We start from the raw sequence: 19,769 nt of genomic DNA, 5'->3' as shown, positions 1-19,769 counted from the left end.
ACCCTCGGACTCAGCACCGCCTTCTTGACCTGCAATCTTCTTCCCGACGTCTCTACCCCCATCCCCTCTCCAGCCTATCACCCTCACCTTAACCTTCTTCCACCTATCGCATTCCCAATGCCCCTCCCCAAAGTTCCTCCTCCCTACCTTTTATCTTAGCCTGCTTGGCACACCCTCCTCATTCCTGAAGAAGGGCTCATGCTCCTTGGATGCTGTCAGACCTGCTGTGCTTTTCCAGCAACACATTTTTCAGCTCTGCAAATAATTGAAGCCCAGCACAGATCCCTGTGGTGCCCATCTAGTTACAACTTGTCAATATAAAAATGATTAATTTATCCCAAATATATTTCCCTGTTGTTAGGCAATCCTCCATCTGTAACAAATGCCACGAATTCTTAAGCGGTACAGTAAGCTTTAATGTAGCAGTTTGTTGAATGACTTTCCAAAGTCCAAATACATTACATTTACTGGCTCTTCTATCCACCATGCTTGTTGCATCCACAAAGAATTTTGAAAATAATTGTTAAAAATGTTTTCACGCTGCTTGATGAAGACCATATTATGTACAAGCAAAGATAAACTCTTCCTGATGGCAATGTGTGTCTTTTAACCTTGAACATACTTCACGAACCAGCCTCAACAGCCTTCTGCAGGAAAGAATTCTGCAGATTCACTGCCTTCTGAGAGAAGAAATTCCTCCTCATTCCTGTCTTAAATATACGAACCCACACTTTAAAATTATTCCCTTTGGTTCTAGACTCTCCTACAACTCTCCACATCCATCCTAACAAGTATCCCCTAAGAATCTCATATATTTCAATAAGGTCACATCTCATTCTTCTATATTTGAAGAAGTATAGGCCCAGCCTACTTGACCTCTTCTCCATTAGCTCGTGAACCTTCTCTGGACTGCCATTATATCTTTCCTCAAATAAAAGACCTCCAAACTGTTGCCTTATAACCATCCTGCATTCTTCCTTAACGATAGATTTCAGAATTCTCTCACTGTCAGATGTTGGGTTAATTGATCTACAGTTTCCTGTATCCTGCTTGCCTCCTTTCTTGAATTGGGATGTCACATTTGCAATTTTCCAATCCACTATGACCTTTCCAGCATCTAGGAAATTTTGAAAGGCTACAACCAAGGCATCCAAAATCTCTACAGTCATCTCCTTTAAAACCCAAAGATGTTGGCCATCAGATCCTGAGGATTTAATCAGCCTTGAGTCTGACTTGGTTTCTAAATAAGCCTGCTGCTGCACAATTCTTCAGGATTTTCTCAGACATGTCTTTAAAAAGGTTTCAGACTCCTGAAGAAACACGTTACATTATTTTCTGTTTCCTCTTTTCATTAATGTACCAACATTCATTCCAGGCTGTGAGCAAGACTTGAAGGAGCCATCATAATGGAAATAAAAAGTGTGGTACCATATTCTACAGACTTGTTTATTATCATCCCAGATACCCTCTGGGTATTAATTTAAATTAATACCCAGAGGAAAAGATATCTCGTAATCTCCAAATTCAATATAATGTGTTGTTATTAGGTTCTATTGAGAAAGGACGCACACCAAGTCAGGTTTTAAGTTTATAAATAATTTATTGCAGTTGACAGCCATCTGACCTCTGGGAGAGGTAAACTACTACAAGCAGTTAATGCAAAAAGATCAAAAATGGTGTGCCCTCAGTCTACTTGTAGCAGGCTTCATGTTTTAAGACTGTAGTCAGAATATACACTGAATGCAGTGACAATGTAAAGGCATGATTGGACGGTTCCATAGCCCAATTTTAATTCTCATGCAGGATCATTTAATTAGAGATTTGGAGCATTTGATGCAAATGAATTGCATTCCCCATTCATTGTTTTTAAAAATGGGTATGCATGTACTGTCATTAGACTTTGTTTTAAACATAGCATGTCCTTTCATACTTATATGGAAAAGATTATATAATCAAGTTCCTCCAGAAAGAATGTGTTGCTCTCTGTTTCAATTAACAACTATTACTATCATGAGACCAATATCTTGTAACAAAAGATTGCCTAAGGGGAGAGGGTCATGGATTTGTACCTGTCTTAACCTTTGGTGGTAAAAAGTGGCAGCTCTGGAAGTTAGCAGGGATGTTATTCCACATTAAATTAAAAAATAACAGTTTCAAACATTTAGTAATTCAGCACATTTGTAGTAAATTGTCAAAATGAAGAATACAGCTTCTTCAAATCACTTGATTGGAAATGTTGGCATTAAGTGCAAAATCCCTAATTAAAGGCCTTTGAAGTGTGCTGACACTGCCACAATAAATTACCACCATCTCTTTCTCCTGTAAAATTACAATCAATCATCCAATCTGTAAACCATTCAATCAATAAAGGTTGTGCTGTCTACTTCCATTGCACCTGATGATAGAATGCTGACCAAGTGTGAATATACATGTCAGAGCTCAGAATTTCTGAGGCAGGGAAAGTGTTTGCTACATCTACGATTAAAAGCTATGAACCTACCCCAAACATTTGTCGCAGGTCAGGGTCTCTGAATCGGAAGGGAATGTTGGAGACATGTAACCTTTTGGGCTGCTGTTTCTCTGTGGTCTCTGATGACTGTAGCTGCTGTGACGAATCTGTCTGTGCGGCTTCATCTGTCTGCTGGGAGAACGGTAAAAGGCAATGATAAAACAACAGGCAAGTAACACGCAAAGCATGCCAGCCATGACATAAGGTGAGGCATTCTCATTCCCAAAATAGCCATTTTGAATCCAAATTGACTGTCAAATTGAAGAGCCATATTTGCATGCCTTCCCCATTAGTCATGGTCCCCTCCTTTCTTACTATTCTCTTTTAAAGTACAATCTATTTAATGTTGGAATGTGCATTGTTCTGAACAACCCAAGGGAACAACAACAAAGGACAATTTGAGTATTGATAGATCACTTGCAGACCAAATCTCGGAACGAAAATAGTGTTCATTAGGAACTGGCCTCTATGCAAAAATGTGAAATTGTCTTTTACACCCAGTATAATTACATGGAGCTAATTGCTCCATTTCTAAGATGTTGAAAAATCATGTGACTTATTTTGTGATCATGGCAAACTAATTAGTAAGAGGATCTGAGGAATTCTCAATGTATTCTGAAGAAGTGCTGATGGTTTTACAACAATCATCACACCTACAAATCTAATACAGTAATATTTTCAGTCAGTTCTCAGTCCAACTTCATGATTAAAAACATTTATGCACAAAAAAGAGCATCATGGGCCCAGCACTGCTATTTGAACTAATTGTCAAGTTTAATGCAATTCCATATTTTAGCACTGTGCAATATGTCAAAAGGTTTCAGTATGCAGTATGTTTCATTAAGTGGCAGAGAAAGGTATTTGCATGATTATTGTAACTTATGCAACAGCTATGTCCTCTAGAACAATATGATAAAGCCAATGTGACTACACTTTTATTCAAGGACCATATTTGGCCACAGCCAATTGCACCATCTGACCAGGATTCATACCACAACTCTCATTCTTTTGCAGAATCAAATTTCAACAAAATACTGTGGGAGAAAGGTCACATAAATCAAAAGGGGAAATACAAAACAATCTTTAAGATAATCCATTCTAAGGAAAACACTACTTTCAAGTAGCACATTGAAACATTGAGTGAGTGAAAAAACCTCCATCAAAAATCCACCATTAGCTCATATATAAAGGTAGAACTGATGTCAATTCACTTATTAAGTGGGGTGTAAAAAGTTAAAAATTATTAAGTGGGAAAACTAAAATGATTCTTGACTGAGGTCTTATGCTCCCCACAGCCTTAGCAATATCCACACCTTAGGAATAATCAAATAATAGCTCACAATATACTGACCATGTTTAATTACAGGACTTTCTTTGATTCTGTGTAAATTATGTCTTCAAAATATTTCATATACAGTAATTTTGATTCTGAAAAGTTACTCATGTGCCCTGAAATCCCGAACATATTTTTCTTGCCAATTACTCGAGAAGGCTGAACACAAACACTAAGCTGATTTTGGATAGTTTCTCAATTAAGAATGATCTCATGAAGCTGTATCATTTGATGGAATGTCAATTACTCTCAACCCCCAGTGTGTCAGTAACAATGCAGAGCTTATGTCTGAGCTGTAACAGTTTGCTCTTCTGATCTTTTGCAAACTTAAAACAAGGTGATATGTCAAACATGAAAAGAGATTGCGATTGACTGCAACAATATAATTTGTATGTTTGAACACTGAACATAAACTGGTCAATGAAAGACTGGAGCTGGTTCAGATCATCACAATAGTCCTCTATCATCAACATGGCAGTTGGTTTGAATGACTTACAGGAACTGGATTTGTGCAGCAATTTCAATGAAAATAAAATTATTGATATTGCACTTATTTTGCTGTAAGATTCTGTTAAACTGTACGTTTGCTAATTGACAAAGATTTAAACAAAAACTCATATGAATTTTGTTCCAGGGCAGTTAGCTTTTGTGTGTGGGAATGTACATCATTCAGAGAATGGCAGGCCATGGATGCTGTGCTACTGTAATATGTAGAAACCCAGTATGATATTAACAGAATCTGCTTTTCCTTGTCATACCAATAGTAGCTCATGACAATCATAGTAATTGTGATAAATCAATAGGAAAAACATTACATTCCCTGGCAAAAAGAAATTAATGGGACTTAACAATATTGCCATTGTGAATAAATACTAGTACTCTTTAAAAGGTTTTCTTGCATTAAACAATTCTTCGTCTATCATTGTGATGTCAGACAGCTGTGAAATTTATAACAATTATATGCAACAGACAACTCTATGTAGAGATGCCTGGCAATGGAAGTGTTCCCAGCAGATACAGACTCTTATGAGTAATTTAAGCTTAATTTATTACCTTTACTTTTAAATTTTCTATATTATCAATTTTGATATTTTGCAGACAATGACTTAGGCCTACTTCACAAATAAAGCATCTTTATCATGTAAGTCTTAACCTTCACATCTAATCTTTGGACATGATAGAACCCCACCCTTTCTACTGTTAGGAATTTGCATCATGAACTGTCTAAGGAATTGGGTGGTTTAATTTTTCCATGTTGTCACTACACTGTTCAGAATTTGACTTGAGTAAGCAATAACAATTGTGAGAAAACAAAACTGTACAAAATTGTACATTAGCTAGTATCCACCAAAACAAAGGCAAAACAGTACCAGGAGTAAACTCTCAGTCAGTCACCACAGATTTTGATTCTCACTTTTTTAGCTGCGCTACAGCTTCTGTTGGTCAACAAAGAAAGTGTCAGAGAGGGAAATTAATCAATATGAAGTTAAATACTGTTTTAAGTTCTATATGTGCAGAATTATTACTATCACTTCTAGCAGAGTTGCATAGGATGCTTAATTTGCCAATGTAAAGATAATATCTTCTTTATTTTCCTGTTTTCCTGATTACGGACTAAAATGGGAAAAGGACTGCTTTTAAAAAAACAAGAATATGTGGAAAGGATTACTGCACCTTAAAAAAGCAAGTTGTCTGACACTCATTGTATGTGCTGTTTACACTGCTATTTGTTCAAGCAGTGGGGGATGAACTGGAGCCAGGAGGTATATCTGGTGGGAAACCTGGCAGGCAACAAGATTGGAAACAAGAACAAACATTGCTGAAGAAACTCAACAGGTCTGGCAGCATCAGTGGAAAGAAAGCAGAGTTAACACTTTAAGTCCAGTGACCTATCTTCAGAAGGTTCGATGGCCTGTGGAATGGTGCCATTGACAAATGCCGTCTTCCTGCCAACAACAATGTGATTGGCTTCCAACTAGTTGAACAGCTTATGGGTATGAGTCAGAATCCATTGGACTTCCACAAAAGAAAGATATGTCCATAGTTCTGGAGTTAAAAAAAGCACCTCAAGCCTGAAGAAAGCCAGTTTATTTCCCCTCAGTTGCTGTGAGCTGTGGATTTTAACAAATAAGTCAGAAAAGTAAGTGGAAGCATCTGATTGATTGAAAAGATACACTACTGTTTGTTCAATTCATAAAGTTCCAGATCTTCTACAGAGGATACCCCAGTAAATGAAATTCTCTGGTTATTTTACATTGTCACACTAAAGCTCAGTAGAAGTCTGGGCAGCTGCAAAGTTATTGAACAGTGGGTATCTTTCAGCTTTCTTTGACCTCAAAAATCCAAACCAAATGCATTAAAGACTTGATCTTTCTAAAAGTATTACAGGGTCTTATATTGATGATTGTTCTAAACATTTATTTTCGTGTAAGATGCTTGATAATGTAGTAATGTGAATAATCCAACAGCTGAGCAGCTTTATATTGAATCCAGTTTTCCAAGCATTATATTGTATAATCTGACAACTGAAAATAAATGGCTGGCCAGGAAAACTTGAATTCTGTGTAAGCTTATGTCTAAGGGTTAAATACAACTCAGTTATTCCTTAAAACCTGTAATAATTTGGAACTGGTGTTTGAATCAACATGGGCACTCATTACTCTTAAAACTGAGATGTTTTATATCAATTCAATTTGAATGACCAAAGGTAAATTTAAGCGAAAATGATCTTGGTTCACACAGATCATAAAATAATGAATAAATAATGTGGTCTCTTTGGGAATTTTGAGGATACACAAGAAATCTCAAATGGTCAACTGATGCCATTTCTAAGCATGAATTTCAAAGAGAAACATCTAAGGCATTTGAAACAATTAACTAGAAGCACTGACTTAGATTTGCAAATGTATATTTCAATAGTCCGCATTTTAATCTTCTGGCAATTGTATCTTCATTTTGCAGTTGATTCAAGCTGAATGGAAGGATTGGTAACTAGATTTGGAAAACCATTTCAGCAAGCACTGAGTGAAAATCAACTAACCGTCTAACCTGGCACAGCAGGAAAATCTATAGCAGATGCTGCAATTGCACAACGCGGAACAAGTTTCTACATTTCACCACTTACAAAACTTCTATAGTGCAGACTGATCTAATTTTACCACTCCTAATTACTATTGTGGCAGTATCGTTAATCTCTGCCTATTTAGCTCTTTTTACACTTTATTGGAAACTACTTCAACCTCTTTCAAAGAGAAAAGGTTGCAATAAACAAAAGCTACATCATTATCCTAAGCAGACTGGCTAGGAGAATACTGTTAGAACATGCTGTACAAATAACAGCCGGGAAAATATAAATACTAGGAAAAAAGGTACATGTCAAGGGCAACATGGTCAAAAATAAATTGCCAAAATTGCCTTGAAAATGTACATAATGAGAAGAGAAAGTAGGAAATAAGCAAAGATGGGGTCAAAGTAGTCATATATAAATCAAAGTCTAACTATTAGGATGTAAATGAATGTATTGGGTTGAAAGATTATAGAGGTCAATAGTGATTTCTGAGTAAACTATTATTGGGACTACTGCTTATTGGGTACAATGAGATGAAACAATGATAGAATGTACCCCAATTTGTCTTACCTGATATTACAATGCTTTGGGGAACTAGGTATAATGTGTTGTGAATACACTAGGGACAAGGATAGGTCATTTGGCACCAGCTACGCTTAAAAAGCTCACAGAGCAGACACTGATGCGGCACAAATACAATTACAAATACTTATAGCGGCAACACTCATTTCTGAGTCAGATTCTTGACAGTATAGGTCCTCAACTAGTCTTAATCACTGCTGAACCTGGAATGAGTGAGAATCAGGAAGGAAGCTTCACTGGTTGGCATCATAGCTATCATTAAGGAAGACAGTTGTAGGGGATTGATATCAATAACCTCAGTCAAGGACATTGCTGCAGGAGATTTTCATCATAGATATTTTCTAATCAACCTGTTCAGAGATTTTATCAGCCCCTTTGGAGCGGATGGACTTGATCCTGGGCCTCCTGGCTCAGAGGGGGGTCAGAGGGTATTCCCGGCATAAACATTTTCAGCTGGTTCTTTAATGAACTTCCTTCTGCCATAACATTAGAAGTGGAGATATTTGCTGATGATTGCACAATGTTCAGTATCATGAATGAGTTCTAAACTACTAAAGAACTGAAGCTGTCTGGATCCATAAACAGCAAAACCAGGCCAATATTCAGGTTTGGGCTGATAAATGGCAAGTGACATCTGTGCCACACAAGCTCCACACAATGAACACATCAAATACAATGGAATCAAACCACCACACATTCATCAATGTGACAGTCTTGAGTATTATTGAAAAAAATACACAGTTTGTCAAAATTTTATGTCCTGCACTCATCAGGACAATTCACAAGAATCCAATTTCAAGAGAAAAACAGCACTTATAATGTATTAGAGGAGAAGGTTGATTGGGTGGCAAGTGAACTCTGATAGTAAAGATATTGCCATGGAGAATGCACCAACTAAAGATGATGGATAAATAATAGCCAGGCTTTGTTTAAAAGTTTTGCTCTGATTAGGTGAGGCATTACCCTGAGAAATGAACCAACAAATGGCTATCAACTATTTTCTTGAGGTGAAACAGACACATTTGAAACAGGGTGCTGTATTCTTTCTGTTTGCAGAGAAAAGAGCGCTGTGTATTAGTATACATCAGTTGATGCAACTGTATTGTGAGCATGAAAATCCCAAATTAGTTAACAATGTTTAGAGATTACCAGGATATAGTACTGCAGTACAGATGTATATCACTTTGTTGAGTGGTACAATGGTGAATATGCTAGGAATGTCAAATGAGCACAAGGACATTGCATTGCTTTTGACATGCAAGTCCTGCATGATATTTACAGATATGAAGAAGTCCTCACTGTGCCAGTGGATACTTGCTTAAACTGAGTTTAGCAGTTCACACAACCATTTGGCCAGTTCATATTATATAGAACTTGTCATAGATAAAATGGAGAGTACAGTAAAATCACTTTTGTGAATTTTCAGCAGCCTACACTGATGCCATGAATTAGAAGGGCAATATACTGGTTCATTTCTCACAGCAATGTCCTGACCAATCAAAGTCAAACTACTTGGTTTAACTTTAAGCAAAATATGCCATTTCATAATCAGTCATCACATAACTAATGCTTTTCGATAGAAATATCTCTACCAATCAGAGATCCTATTTGTCAACTCGTCAGCATTCAGCTCTCACACATAATAAATAAATAAATATAAACTTTGCAATTTGCAAGATGAGCTGATTATAAAAAGCTTTGACTAATGTGTGCTTTTTTTTTACAATACTCAAGTTATGTATTAGTAAACATCTATTTGTATTACGATAATTGAATCCTCCACTAACAACACCCTGGGGTTACCATTGACCAGAAACTGAACTGCAGCAGCCATATAAATGCTGTAATCCCAAAAGAAGGCTTTAAACTCTGGGATTAGTAACTCACTTTCTGATTCCTTAATGCCTACTTATTATCTACAAATCACAGGTTAAGAGAATGATTGAATGGTCTCCATTTGTCTGGGTGAGTGCTACACTAACAATGTTCAGGAAATGCGACTCAATCCAAGACATAGCAACTCATCCACCACCTTCTACATTCACAGTGGTATATGTGTACCATCTAAAACCTGCACACAACAATGCACTAAGTCGCTTACGACAGCACTTTACAAAGCTGGAACCACGAAGGACAATGAATGAGGATACATCGAGTTTCCCTACAAACTAGCACTCATCCTGATTCAAACTATAATGCTGTTCCTTCACTGTCAGTTAGTCAAAGTCCTGGAGCTCCCTCCCTAACAGCATTGTGAAGTCACTACAGCACAGACTACAGCAGTTCAACAGATATCTCACCATCATCTTCTAAGCGCCATTAGGAATGGATGATGCTATAAGTGCTGGCCCAGAGAAACTTGGGAGTTTTAGTAGACTCAGCAATTAAAAGTCCATGCAATGCTGAACCAGGAGAATGTTGAGTTTCTTCGTCAAAACAAAATGCACTTTGGATATCATGGCCTTCTGGTTGCCAAGGAACAAAGGAATCACTTCCATGGTAAGTAAAATTTTGATCTTTGGAAGAAGACACCTAAATTGTATTGAATGACAGAAGGATTTTCAGAGTCCAGTATTAATTGTAACCTCAGGTTGCCCCTGTAATTACATGGGTTAAGAGGATTCTGCTTGGATCTCTGGACAGGGGGGGGGGTGGCGTGGAATGGGTGGAATGTAAAGTGTAACACCCAGGCCCCTCAAGATGCAGCTTTCTTGGATTCCTAGTTCAAAGAATAACTACAGTCTTTTTTCAAAATATAGATTTCATGTTCTTCAGTGATTTAAGCTGCTTGCCTGACTTTGTCTCTAATGGTGGCACCAATTTTGCCTTTGCAACAGGCAATATCTCTCCATGTTCTCGTTGTCCAAACCTCTATTAAAACCCCTGAAATGCTGAATTTAACTTGTCTCGAAACACTGGGAAAACCCAAAAGCAGGAGAATCGAGGTCCCCATCTCTCAAAGCAAATATAAATTTATTGTAAATGAAGGGAAATTGGCACAAATCCCAAGTAATATTGTAATTGTATAGAAGCGGCTACAGAAAAGGCGAACAAAAAAAACTATATTGAACTTCAAAAATATTAAAAAGGGATGCGGATTCAAACTAATAAAATGTAAACAAAGGAAAGATTCCTTTGCAAAAAAAGTAATCAACACATGTATTGGATTGCCAGATGGAGTGGCAGGGATAACCATCCTAAAATGGTCTTCCAGATCCATAATTAGGGGCAGCTGGTAGCTCAGTGGTTAGCACTGCTGCCTCACTGCTCCAGGGACCCGGGTTCGATTCCACCCTTGCATGACTGTCTGTGTGGAGTTTGCACTTCCCATGTCTGCACTGGTTTCCTCCCACAGTCCAAAAATGTGCAGGTTAGGTGGATTGAACATGCCAAATTACCCATTGTACCCACAGATCTTTAAGTTAGATGTATTAACCATGGGGAATGCAGAGTTACAGGAGTGGGGTCTAGGTGAGATACTCTTCACAGGGTCGGTGTGGACATGAAGGGCTGAATAACCTGTTTCCACACTGTAGGGATTCTATTATCTATTATTACCTTGCAAAGTTCCACTTTAATTCAAGACATTCAGCCTACAGAAATGGTCAAATCACAGTTATGAGGCAAAGTGGCTTCATTCCAAATGACGCTGTGAAGATCTTGTCAGGCTAATGTTTCTTTTTGTAGCTGGGAATAGTAGTCAGGTGAAGACCTGCAAGGTATCTGAATGATTCTCACTTGGGTGCCAATCTTTTGAGTAGCTGAACAAAAAGTAAATTGCTGTTTTCTTAAAACTGACAAGGTAAATATACTCACATTTTATTAACTTATTCAATCATGCTCTATGTTACACCATTGAAGGCTCAATGGAGAATCACAGGAAGATGTTATAATGTGGTGTCTATTTCAAATTTTCATTCCAAATAGACAGCAATGTCCATTTTGGGCCCACCAGTTCTTAAACTGCATTGGTGACATGATTCCTTTCAAGGCTTTGCACTGGATTTGTATCTAAATTATCATATAACACAAAATATGAAATTACACAGGTAAAGATTATCTAAGATATGTTTAGAAGAAAGCGTGTTTTCAAACACGCCAATCTCTGCAGTTCTCTATTCAATGTTTCCTGTTCAGCTAGCTCAAGTGTGCAACTGTATTTTCACATTTGACTCACTTTCACATTATTTTGCAGAAATAACTTGCAAAATCTATCCAAAGCCTCATGAATCCACAAATCACATATCGAAAACTATTGTTGTAGCAGACAGTATGTCAATGCCATGCCAACAAATTTTCCCTGTATGTAAAGTGGCTGCTACCTGGCTTATGTACATTTGCCATGCAAAATAATTCCTATGTCAGATGGATTCAGCTTCGGGTGGGGGGGGAGGGGGGGGGAACTTGTTACATTCTAACCTGTTTCATTCTATTTTTCAGCAGCCTACAATAAAGCTACGGCAAAGTCATTGAGGTCTACAGCCAGGAAAAAGGTCCTTTGGCCATCGAGTCTGTGTCGGTCAAAAACAAACACCTGACTCTTCTAATCCTATCTTCCAGCACCTGGCACATCACCCATTATGCCTTAGCATTGAAAGTGCACATTTAAATTCTTCTCAAATGCTGTCAGGATTTCTGCTTTTACCACCCTTTCTGTCAATGAGTTCCGGATTCCCACTATCCTCTGGGCGAAAAACCTTTCCTCACATCCCTTCTAAAACTACTGCCTCCTACCTTAAGTCTATGCCCCTTGGTCAATAATCCTTTCTAATGGGAAAAGTTCCTTACTGTCTACCCTCGTAATTGCATTCACCTCAGTCTGCTCTGCTCCATCTCATAACTAACACTCTCCAGCCCAGTCCAAGGTCTGTTCTCAATGAAGTATCTCACAGAGCTTGAGAAGGTTGTATCACATGACAAGACAGAATCAAATTCTTGAAGTGGTCAAGGTGTCTTGTGTAAGGTTTCATATGACAAGAGCAATGCATCATGGAAGCTTCATTTCTATCCTCTCTCATGGAACTAAAATACCCACAGTGCACCATGACAATCCAAGGTCACAAATAAAATTCAATAATAGCAAAAACCTTGTGCAACATTACGCTATTGTCAACCTCGGTAAGGAATACAAATCCACCATGGGAAAACAGTTGGAAAATTAATCTTCTAATTATTTGAATGACTAAGAAAAATGGCTTGGGGATGGAGGGAAAGTAAATTAAGTAGATATATAAACATATAAAACAGATATGTGTGTAAAGCATAAATTACTGACAAAAATGGGCAAATGTGTAACTCTACAATCTCATTGGGGAGCTTTCACCTGAAAGGGACTTGAATCAAATATAGAACTGCAATATTGGATCTCTGATTCATTGACCACCGAGTGCACCTTCCTACTATGAATGCATATATTGAATTTCTCGTAATGAAAGCTTTTTGGAGTAAAGTTTAAAAATACAATTTTCAGTCAGGAATAACGTTTACCTATCCATAAGAATTGTATTTCCAGTATCAGCAACACATGTAATCCTTGTCTATCTTGTCAACAATGTTTTAATATTGGTTCAGTAGATGACTATAACACAGTGATGGGCAAATTGTTTTTGTATTTAGGTTGCTGTCATAAGCATCAGGCTTGGCACTTCAGATCTTGGTCTAACTGTGAATAAAGCCTGGAGAGATATACCAGTATTTATTGATTTCCTTAAATTGATTTAATATAAGTAGTCAGTTGCAATGGAGTATTATCCATCCCATGGGATTACTCTTGCAGACAATGAATTGAGACACCAAAAGCGATAGAATGGTAATAATGTATATTTCAACTCAGTGGGAACAATGCCTACCCACTATAAATAATCATTCAAATACAAGGTTAGTGAAAAATGAACAATCCTCTCTATACATGTTCAATGACAGAGAGAGTTTTTGTTTTGTTTCTCCAATGATCTGTGGAGTAACTGTTCTTTCCAGCCCACTGGCATTCTAGGAAACACATGGCAGAACATCTGGCAGTTTCAACAAACACAAGAGTCCATATTATCTGTCGATTATCAGTTTAATTAAACAATTCGGGAATTATCTTTCACAAAACAACTGAAGCGGTACATAAGGTCTGCGTAATGGGTATGCCATTGGAGACCTTGGGAAATGATGATCATCATTCAAATTCAGTCTAGGGGGATCTGCTGTCAGAATTTGGCCCTCCTCCTCCATAAAACATAGAGCTCTAGATTTTTCAATCAATGACTGTGAATGAGAAAGGCATCTTAAACAATCAGTGATCGACTCTCAAATTATGAATTGTTAAAGAAGAAAAGTCTTTAGAGAGAGCTGTAGTTGTGTGTGCCTATCTATGAATGGGGGTCACTTAGATGTAACAGCAAATTATAATTGTGTTTCAAATAAAGTTTGTCTATATACATATATTGTTTGTCGGCACACCTGGAGAGACAGGACTTCTGTCAGTATTCACTTCACAGAATTTACAGAACAAATCCAGCCATATGGCCCCACAGAACTATGTAACCATCAATACTCTTTCCAATCTCTTCCTACATTACTTTATTTTACTCCATCAGTCTATTTCTTGCTACTTCATATGCCCATCTAGCTTCTCCTTAAATACATTTATAGGTCGTTAGGCAGTACAGAACTTGAGAATAAAAATATTTTGTTTAAACTTTTTGTCTGGCGCTCATCTGGACAGTTTGCAATTAACAATGAAGTAAAGGTGAAACAACATTTCAACTGGTTGAGAGGTGTGTGTTGATTGTTTGATATGTAGACAGTGGTAGAGGCATCACATGGAGAAAGCACCAATTAAACATGACCGATAGTTAACTGCCAAGCTTTGTTTAAATTTTAGTAAAGGCAGGTTGACTTTGAATAGTCAAAATATTGCGCTGAGAATCAAATCATAAAGTGGCTGCCACTTATCTTGTTGAGTTGATATAGGTATATTAATGTGTACATATTCTGTCTGCAAACACCAGGACCTTGTGTATTCATATATCCAGTTTCCAGTATTCACAAATGTGCGACACTGTGAGCCCATTTGACAATCCGAAATTGGTTGCCAGTGTAATTCGACATGTACTAAAGATTATCTTGAAAACGTTGGTCAATCATGGAATCACATTTAACTTTGGATACTGTGGCATGAGTTTTGCAAGCTTGGGCTAGTTGGATGCCATCAGTAGCTTACTTGTTGTGAACAACCAAAGAGATATCCAGCTTTATATCATCCACTATTCTTTGGGATGTATGGTTGACATATCTGCCATCATACACACTGAAATTTGTATTTTTAAATTTCAAAAATATCCATTATTTATAAAAAATCTTTATATACATACATATTCACTGGAGCAATTTGATTTTGTACAGTCGCTATACATGGAGAATAAACAAACCCAAGACATCTCTTATGTATACATGACTTTACTTACATATATTTGAGGCACCCTGAGGGTCTGATTACTGAACTCTAACTTCACCAGAAAGACTTTCACCACCGCACCTTGGTGGCAGTTGTTCCAAGCTTTAGTGCATCCCTCAGCAGGTCGTCCTGAACCTTGGAACATGCCAGTCTGCAACACTCAGTTGAGATCAACTCCTTGCTATGAAAGACCAATAAGTTTCAGACAAACCAAAGAATATCATTTATCAAGTTGATGGTCTTCCAGTCACAGTCAATGTTTGTCTCGGTGTGTCTCATAGGGACTAGATTGTAGAGCACAGAATCCCGTGTTGTGGAGCTGCTCAGGATGAAACTTGACAAAAACCACTGCATCTTTTTCCAGACTTCCTTTGCAAAGGTGTATTCCAGTAGGAAATGTGTGACAGTCACAACCCCCTCTCACAAGTTTCGAGGGCAGCGTGCGGTGGCGCAGAGTCTGGGAGTTGATTAAAGATCTGATGGGTAGTGCCCTTCTCAGCCCAGCGACATCTCGGTGCTTGTTGGAAAGTTCTGGCAATGAGGCATTCTGCCAAATGACTTTGATAGTCAGCTCAGGGAACCACTTGACAGGATCCACCCCCTCCTTTTCCCGCAGGGTCTCAAGTATACTACGTGCTGACCACTGCCTGATGGACCTGTGGTCAAAAGTGGTTTTCTTTGCAAATTTCTCCATGAAGGACAGGTGATATGGAACAGTCCAACTCCTTGGAGCATTCAGCGGCACCAAGGCCAGTCCCATTCTTCCCAACACTAGGTCAGGTTGAACCTGAGGCGTGAAGGCTTATTTAGGAGGCTTGAAAGTTATAAGTGAGCCAGAAAAGATCTAAAGAGGGAGCTAATAAGAGTCAGGAGGGGACATCAGAAGTTGTTGGTGGATAGGATCAAGGAAAACCCCAAGGCCCTCTACAGGTATATCAGGAATAAAAGAATGACTAGAGTAAGACTAAGGCCAATCAAAGACAGTAGTGGGAAATTGTGTGTGGAATCTGAGGACATAGGAGAAGTGCTTAATGAATACTTTTCATCAGTATTCACACTGGAAAAAAGCAATGTTACGGAGAATATGGAGATCCAGGCGACTAGATTAGATGGGATTGATGTTGACAAACAGGTTTTAGCAATTTTGGAAGATCTGAAAATAGATTAGACCCTTGGGCTGATGGGATTTATCCTCCTTATTCTCTGGGAGCTTTGGAAAGGGATCAGAGGAGATTTACTAGGATGTTGCCTGGAACGGAAGGTCTTACGAGGAAAGGCTGAGGGAACTGAGGTTGTTTTCATTTGAGAGAAGAGGTGACTTAATCGAGACATATAAGATAATCACAGGGTTAGATAGGGTAGACAGTAGAGCCTTTTTCCTCCGATGATAAAGGGTTACACAAGGGGACATAGCTTTAAATTGAGGGGTGATAGATTTAGGACAGATATCGGGGTAGTTTCTTTACACATAGAGTAGTAGGGACATGGAACAGCCTGCCTGCAGCAGTTGTAGACTCACCGACGTTAAGGGCATTTAAATGGACATTAGACATACAATGGATAATAATGGAACGATGTAGATTAGATGGGCATCAGATTAATTTCACAGGTTGGTTCAACATCGAGAGCTGAGGGGCCTGTACTGTGTTGTAACGTTCTATGTTCTATGCACATAGTGACATTGGGTGTTTGCGTACCAAGGGCTACACACAGCTTGATGCAGCCACAAACAAAGTTGACCATCAGGATGTAGGTGGCATTGGGTATGTTCTTCCCCCTCTTATCCGGAGTTTTGTAAATGGAGTCCCTGCAGACTCCATCCAACTTACTTGTTTGTGTTCTAGGCAGAATGTCTTCATTGCTTTACAGAATTACGCGGTTAGTGAAGAACACAATTACTCTATAGGGTTAGAGTTATTTCACCTGTTGCTCCTCTGCCATGCATGCTTCTAACATGGAGATTATATGTTTGTTATACTTGAAGCCGCAGTTGTATATAAGGAAATTTTCACATCTTAATGGGCTCCATCCTGTGTTCAAATTCACCTTTGAAATGGATCAGTCAAATGAGGTCTCTTTTCTTGATGGAACTGTTGAGAAACCAGCTGGGTTCTTTACTAAGGTCTACCACAAAACGACCTCCTAGTCATTATATACATTATCCTACAGTTCTACACACAGTAGGATTGATCTCATTAGCAAACATTTAAACAGGGTTTGTGCAGCTTGATGTTGTTAATAGTGTGTATCAAAACTAGCTTGTGTGATAATGACTACCTTATTCAGCTCATTTTTCATTGTGCATTGTGGAAACTTGTAAACAAGCCTAATGTTCTAAGTCTACCTCAGTTTACCCCGGAAGGTTAAGATATCTCAAAGGTTTGTTGACATCTCTTTAAGCAAAAGGCAAAGCCAGCTGTTTCATGTTACCATTATGTAGTAATGGCTGTGTTTACTACTAATATGGTGCTGCTGTCAAGACTAAAATGTCTTCTACCTAACATTACTCATTTGAAACTAAATAATTCACATTGTTGTGTAATTTTGAAGGAGAATTTGGCTCTCAGGAGTGAGTGAGCTTGAAATTTTACAGGCTACCTCTCTGCCTCTGGTTCCTCCCCATGGGAAACTTCAGAGGGCTGTACAGCCCAAAGACATCCCCAACAACTTGGCTGGTTGCAATGGGCAAGTTATTTCCCACACCAAACCAACCACCCTACTCTTCCAAAATTCACAATACAGTGTTCAGCATTAGATGTGATTCCAACACTGGACAATATTTGCTAAATAATGCCGGATGTGTAAAAAATGACGTTGACACCCAATTTAGAATGGTCAGTCAGGCTCACTGTGTGGTGTACTTGTGTGTACTGGAAGCTACACAGGGATCTGTTCTTTGCAGATAGAAAGAACATATATATGCATTATAAAATAAAGTTGCCATCATCTTATCAGAACGCATGGTTCTCTGATTAGACAGAGTTGCCTGGTGGTAGTTTAACCTGAGGGTTATCTTGTCTCAGATGAGGGGAGAGGTTGAGAAGGAATGCCCTTCATGGTACCTCAGCTGGTGTGGAATTAAAACTACTCTGTTGGCATCATTCTACATCTCAAATTAGTCATGCAACCAACTGAGCTACACAACACCTGAACGTAGCATGCCTATTGCAAATGGAGGAAAAGAAATGATTCCATGCACTGGTTTATTTCTCAAGCTAATGGTACAACCAAAGAGTCAACCTGCCTGGTTTAAATCAACTAGGAACACTTCAACCCCAGAGCATCAATGTGGACTTCACCAGTTTCCTCATTTCCCCTCCCCCACCTTACCGCAGTTCCATCCTTCCAGCTCAGTACTGTCCTCATGACCTGTCCTACCTGCCAATCTCCCTTCCCACCAATCCACTCCACCCTCCCCTCTGACGTATCACCTCCATCCCCACCCCCATTCACCTATTGTACTCTTTGTTACCTTTCCCCACCCTCCTCTCTGACCTATCACCTTCATCTCCACCCCCATTCACCTATTGTACTCTTTGCTACCTTCTCCCCAGCGCCACCTTCTCCCCCCATTTATCTCTCCACCCTGGAGGCTCCCTGCCTCTATTCCTGATGAAGGGCTTTTGCCCAAAATGTCAATTTTCCTGCTCCTTGGATGCTGCCTGACCTGCTGTGCTTTTCCAGTACCTCTCTAATCTAAACTCTGCCTGGTTTAAAACTGAAACAAAGCACTGTATTTAACTGTCAGTTGTCATTATCTGGTGCATTTTCCATGGCAGGACCTTTACCAAACAGAGCCCATTTGGCAACTAATCAGCTTTCTTCTCTCATACAGTATTAATGTCGTTTTCCCTTTGTGTTGATCATTCTTGTGAATTGTTCTGATGAGATCAAGATGGAAGCTTTGCCAAAATATGTATTTTCTCAGAGAATACATTTATTTATACTATTCACCTTAACCACTCCAATATGGTTGTAAGTTCCACATTCTACATCCCCTACACGGGGATTGAGTGTGCTTTTTAGAACTGAACTCTGGTCTGCCAGACCAACATCTGAAATTCTAACGCAGGTCAGAACCATATGGAAACCCAAATGGGAAGGAATTTTAAACCTGTACAATATGTTTAAACACTCTGAATCATTCAAACTGTCAAGAAATTTTGATGGAGGAATCAACATGCCATTTTTCCAGACTCTCTCTCGCTCTTTGTCCTTCCCCCTTGAAATTTCAGAATATTTGGGACTTAAGCCAAAATAAGTGTTAAAAAACCAATGGCCATTTGAGGACTAGATCTCAAATTCAGCAAAACAGAAGGGTAATTTTCAGGATCTAAACAGAGGTCTTTATTCCACTATGTAAAGAGCAAGAATGTTTTGCTTCTACTTAATGTAGAAGTAGAGATGGAGGGAGAGGGAGGGTGGGAGCAGGAGAAAAGCTCTGTGGTATCTTTTATATGAGGTAAAAACAAGGACTGCAGATGCTGGAAACCAGAGTCTGGATTAGACTGGTGCTGGAAAAGCACAGCATCCTCGGGTGCTGCCTGACCTGCTATCTTTTATATGAGTCTTGCGCCTACACATACAGCTGACCGTTTTGTACCGATTTGTGGTGAACTACCCATTTCATCAGCTGTCTTTCTTGATAGACAGATTGCCAATGAGGAATTACTGCACCACTTTTAACAGAAAAAGTACATTTTCGAAGCACCAAAGAAATTCAAGAAAATCAAAATAATAACAGTCATGAAGTTGAACTTGGTATTTTTCGATATTGATAATATGCCTGACAGAGCTATCTATAGATCCTGCTGCGTTTAATTTTCACATTCAT

General features: G+C 38.7%; 1 protein-coding gene across 15 annotated transcripts in view; it reads right to left on the bottom strand.

Moving 5' to 3' along the window:
* Window positions 1-19,769, bottom strand: part of rbfox3a (RNA binding fox-1 homolog 3a) — a 1,786,123-nt gene that overhangs the window by 412,959 nt on the left and 1,353,395 nt on the right. For all 15 annotated transcript variants that reach the window (XR_006315228.1, XM_043714674.1, XM_043714673.1 and 12 more), the window contains one exon: window positions 2,501-2,641. Coding sequence is in view for 14 of the 15 variants with exons in the window: in XM_043714674.1 (XP_043570609.1) it covers window positions 2,501-2,641 (141 nt within the window). In the remaining variant the exon portion in view is untranslated. The remainder of the gene's footprint in view (window positions 1-2,500; window positions 2,642-19,769) is intronic.

Source organism: Chiloscyllium plagiosum, chromosome 24 (genome assembly GCF_004010195.1).
Source record: "Chiloscyllium plagiosum isolate BGI_BamShark_2017 chromosome 24, ASM401019v2, whole genome shotgun sequence".
In the NCBI taxonomy this organism is placed as follows: Eukaryota; Metazoa; Chordata; class Chondrichthyes; order Orectolobiformes; family Hemiscylliidae; genus Chiloscyllium; species Chiloscyllium plagiosum.
The sequence above is the reverse complement of the archived record's forward strand: the minus strand, read 5'-3'. Positions and strand labels throughout refer to the sequence as shown.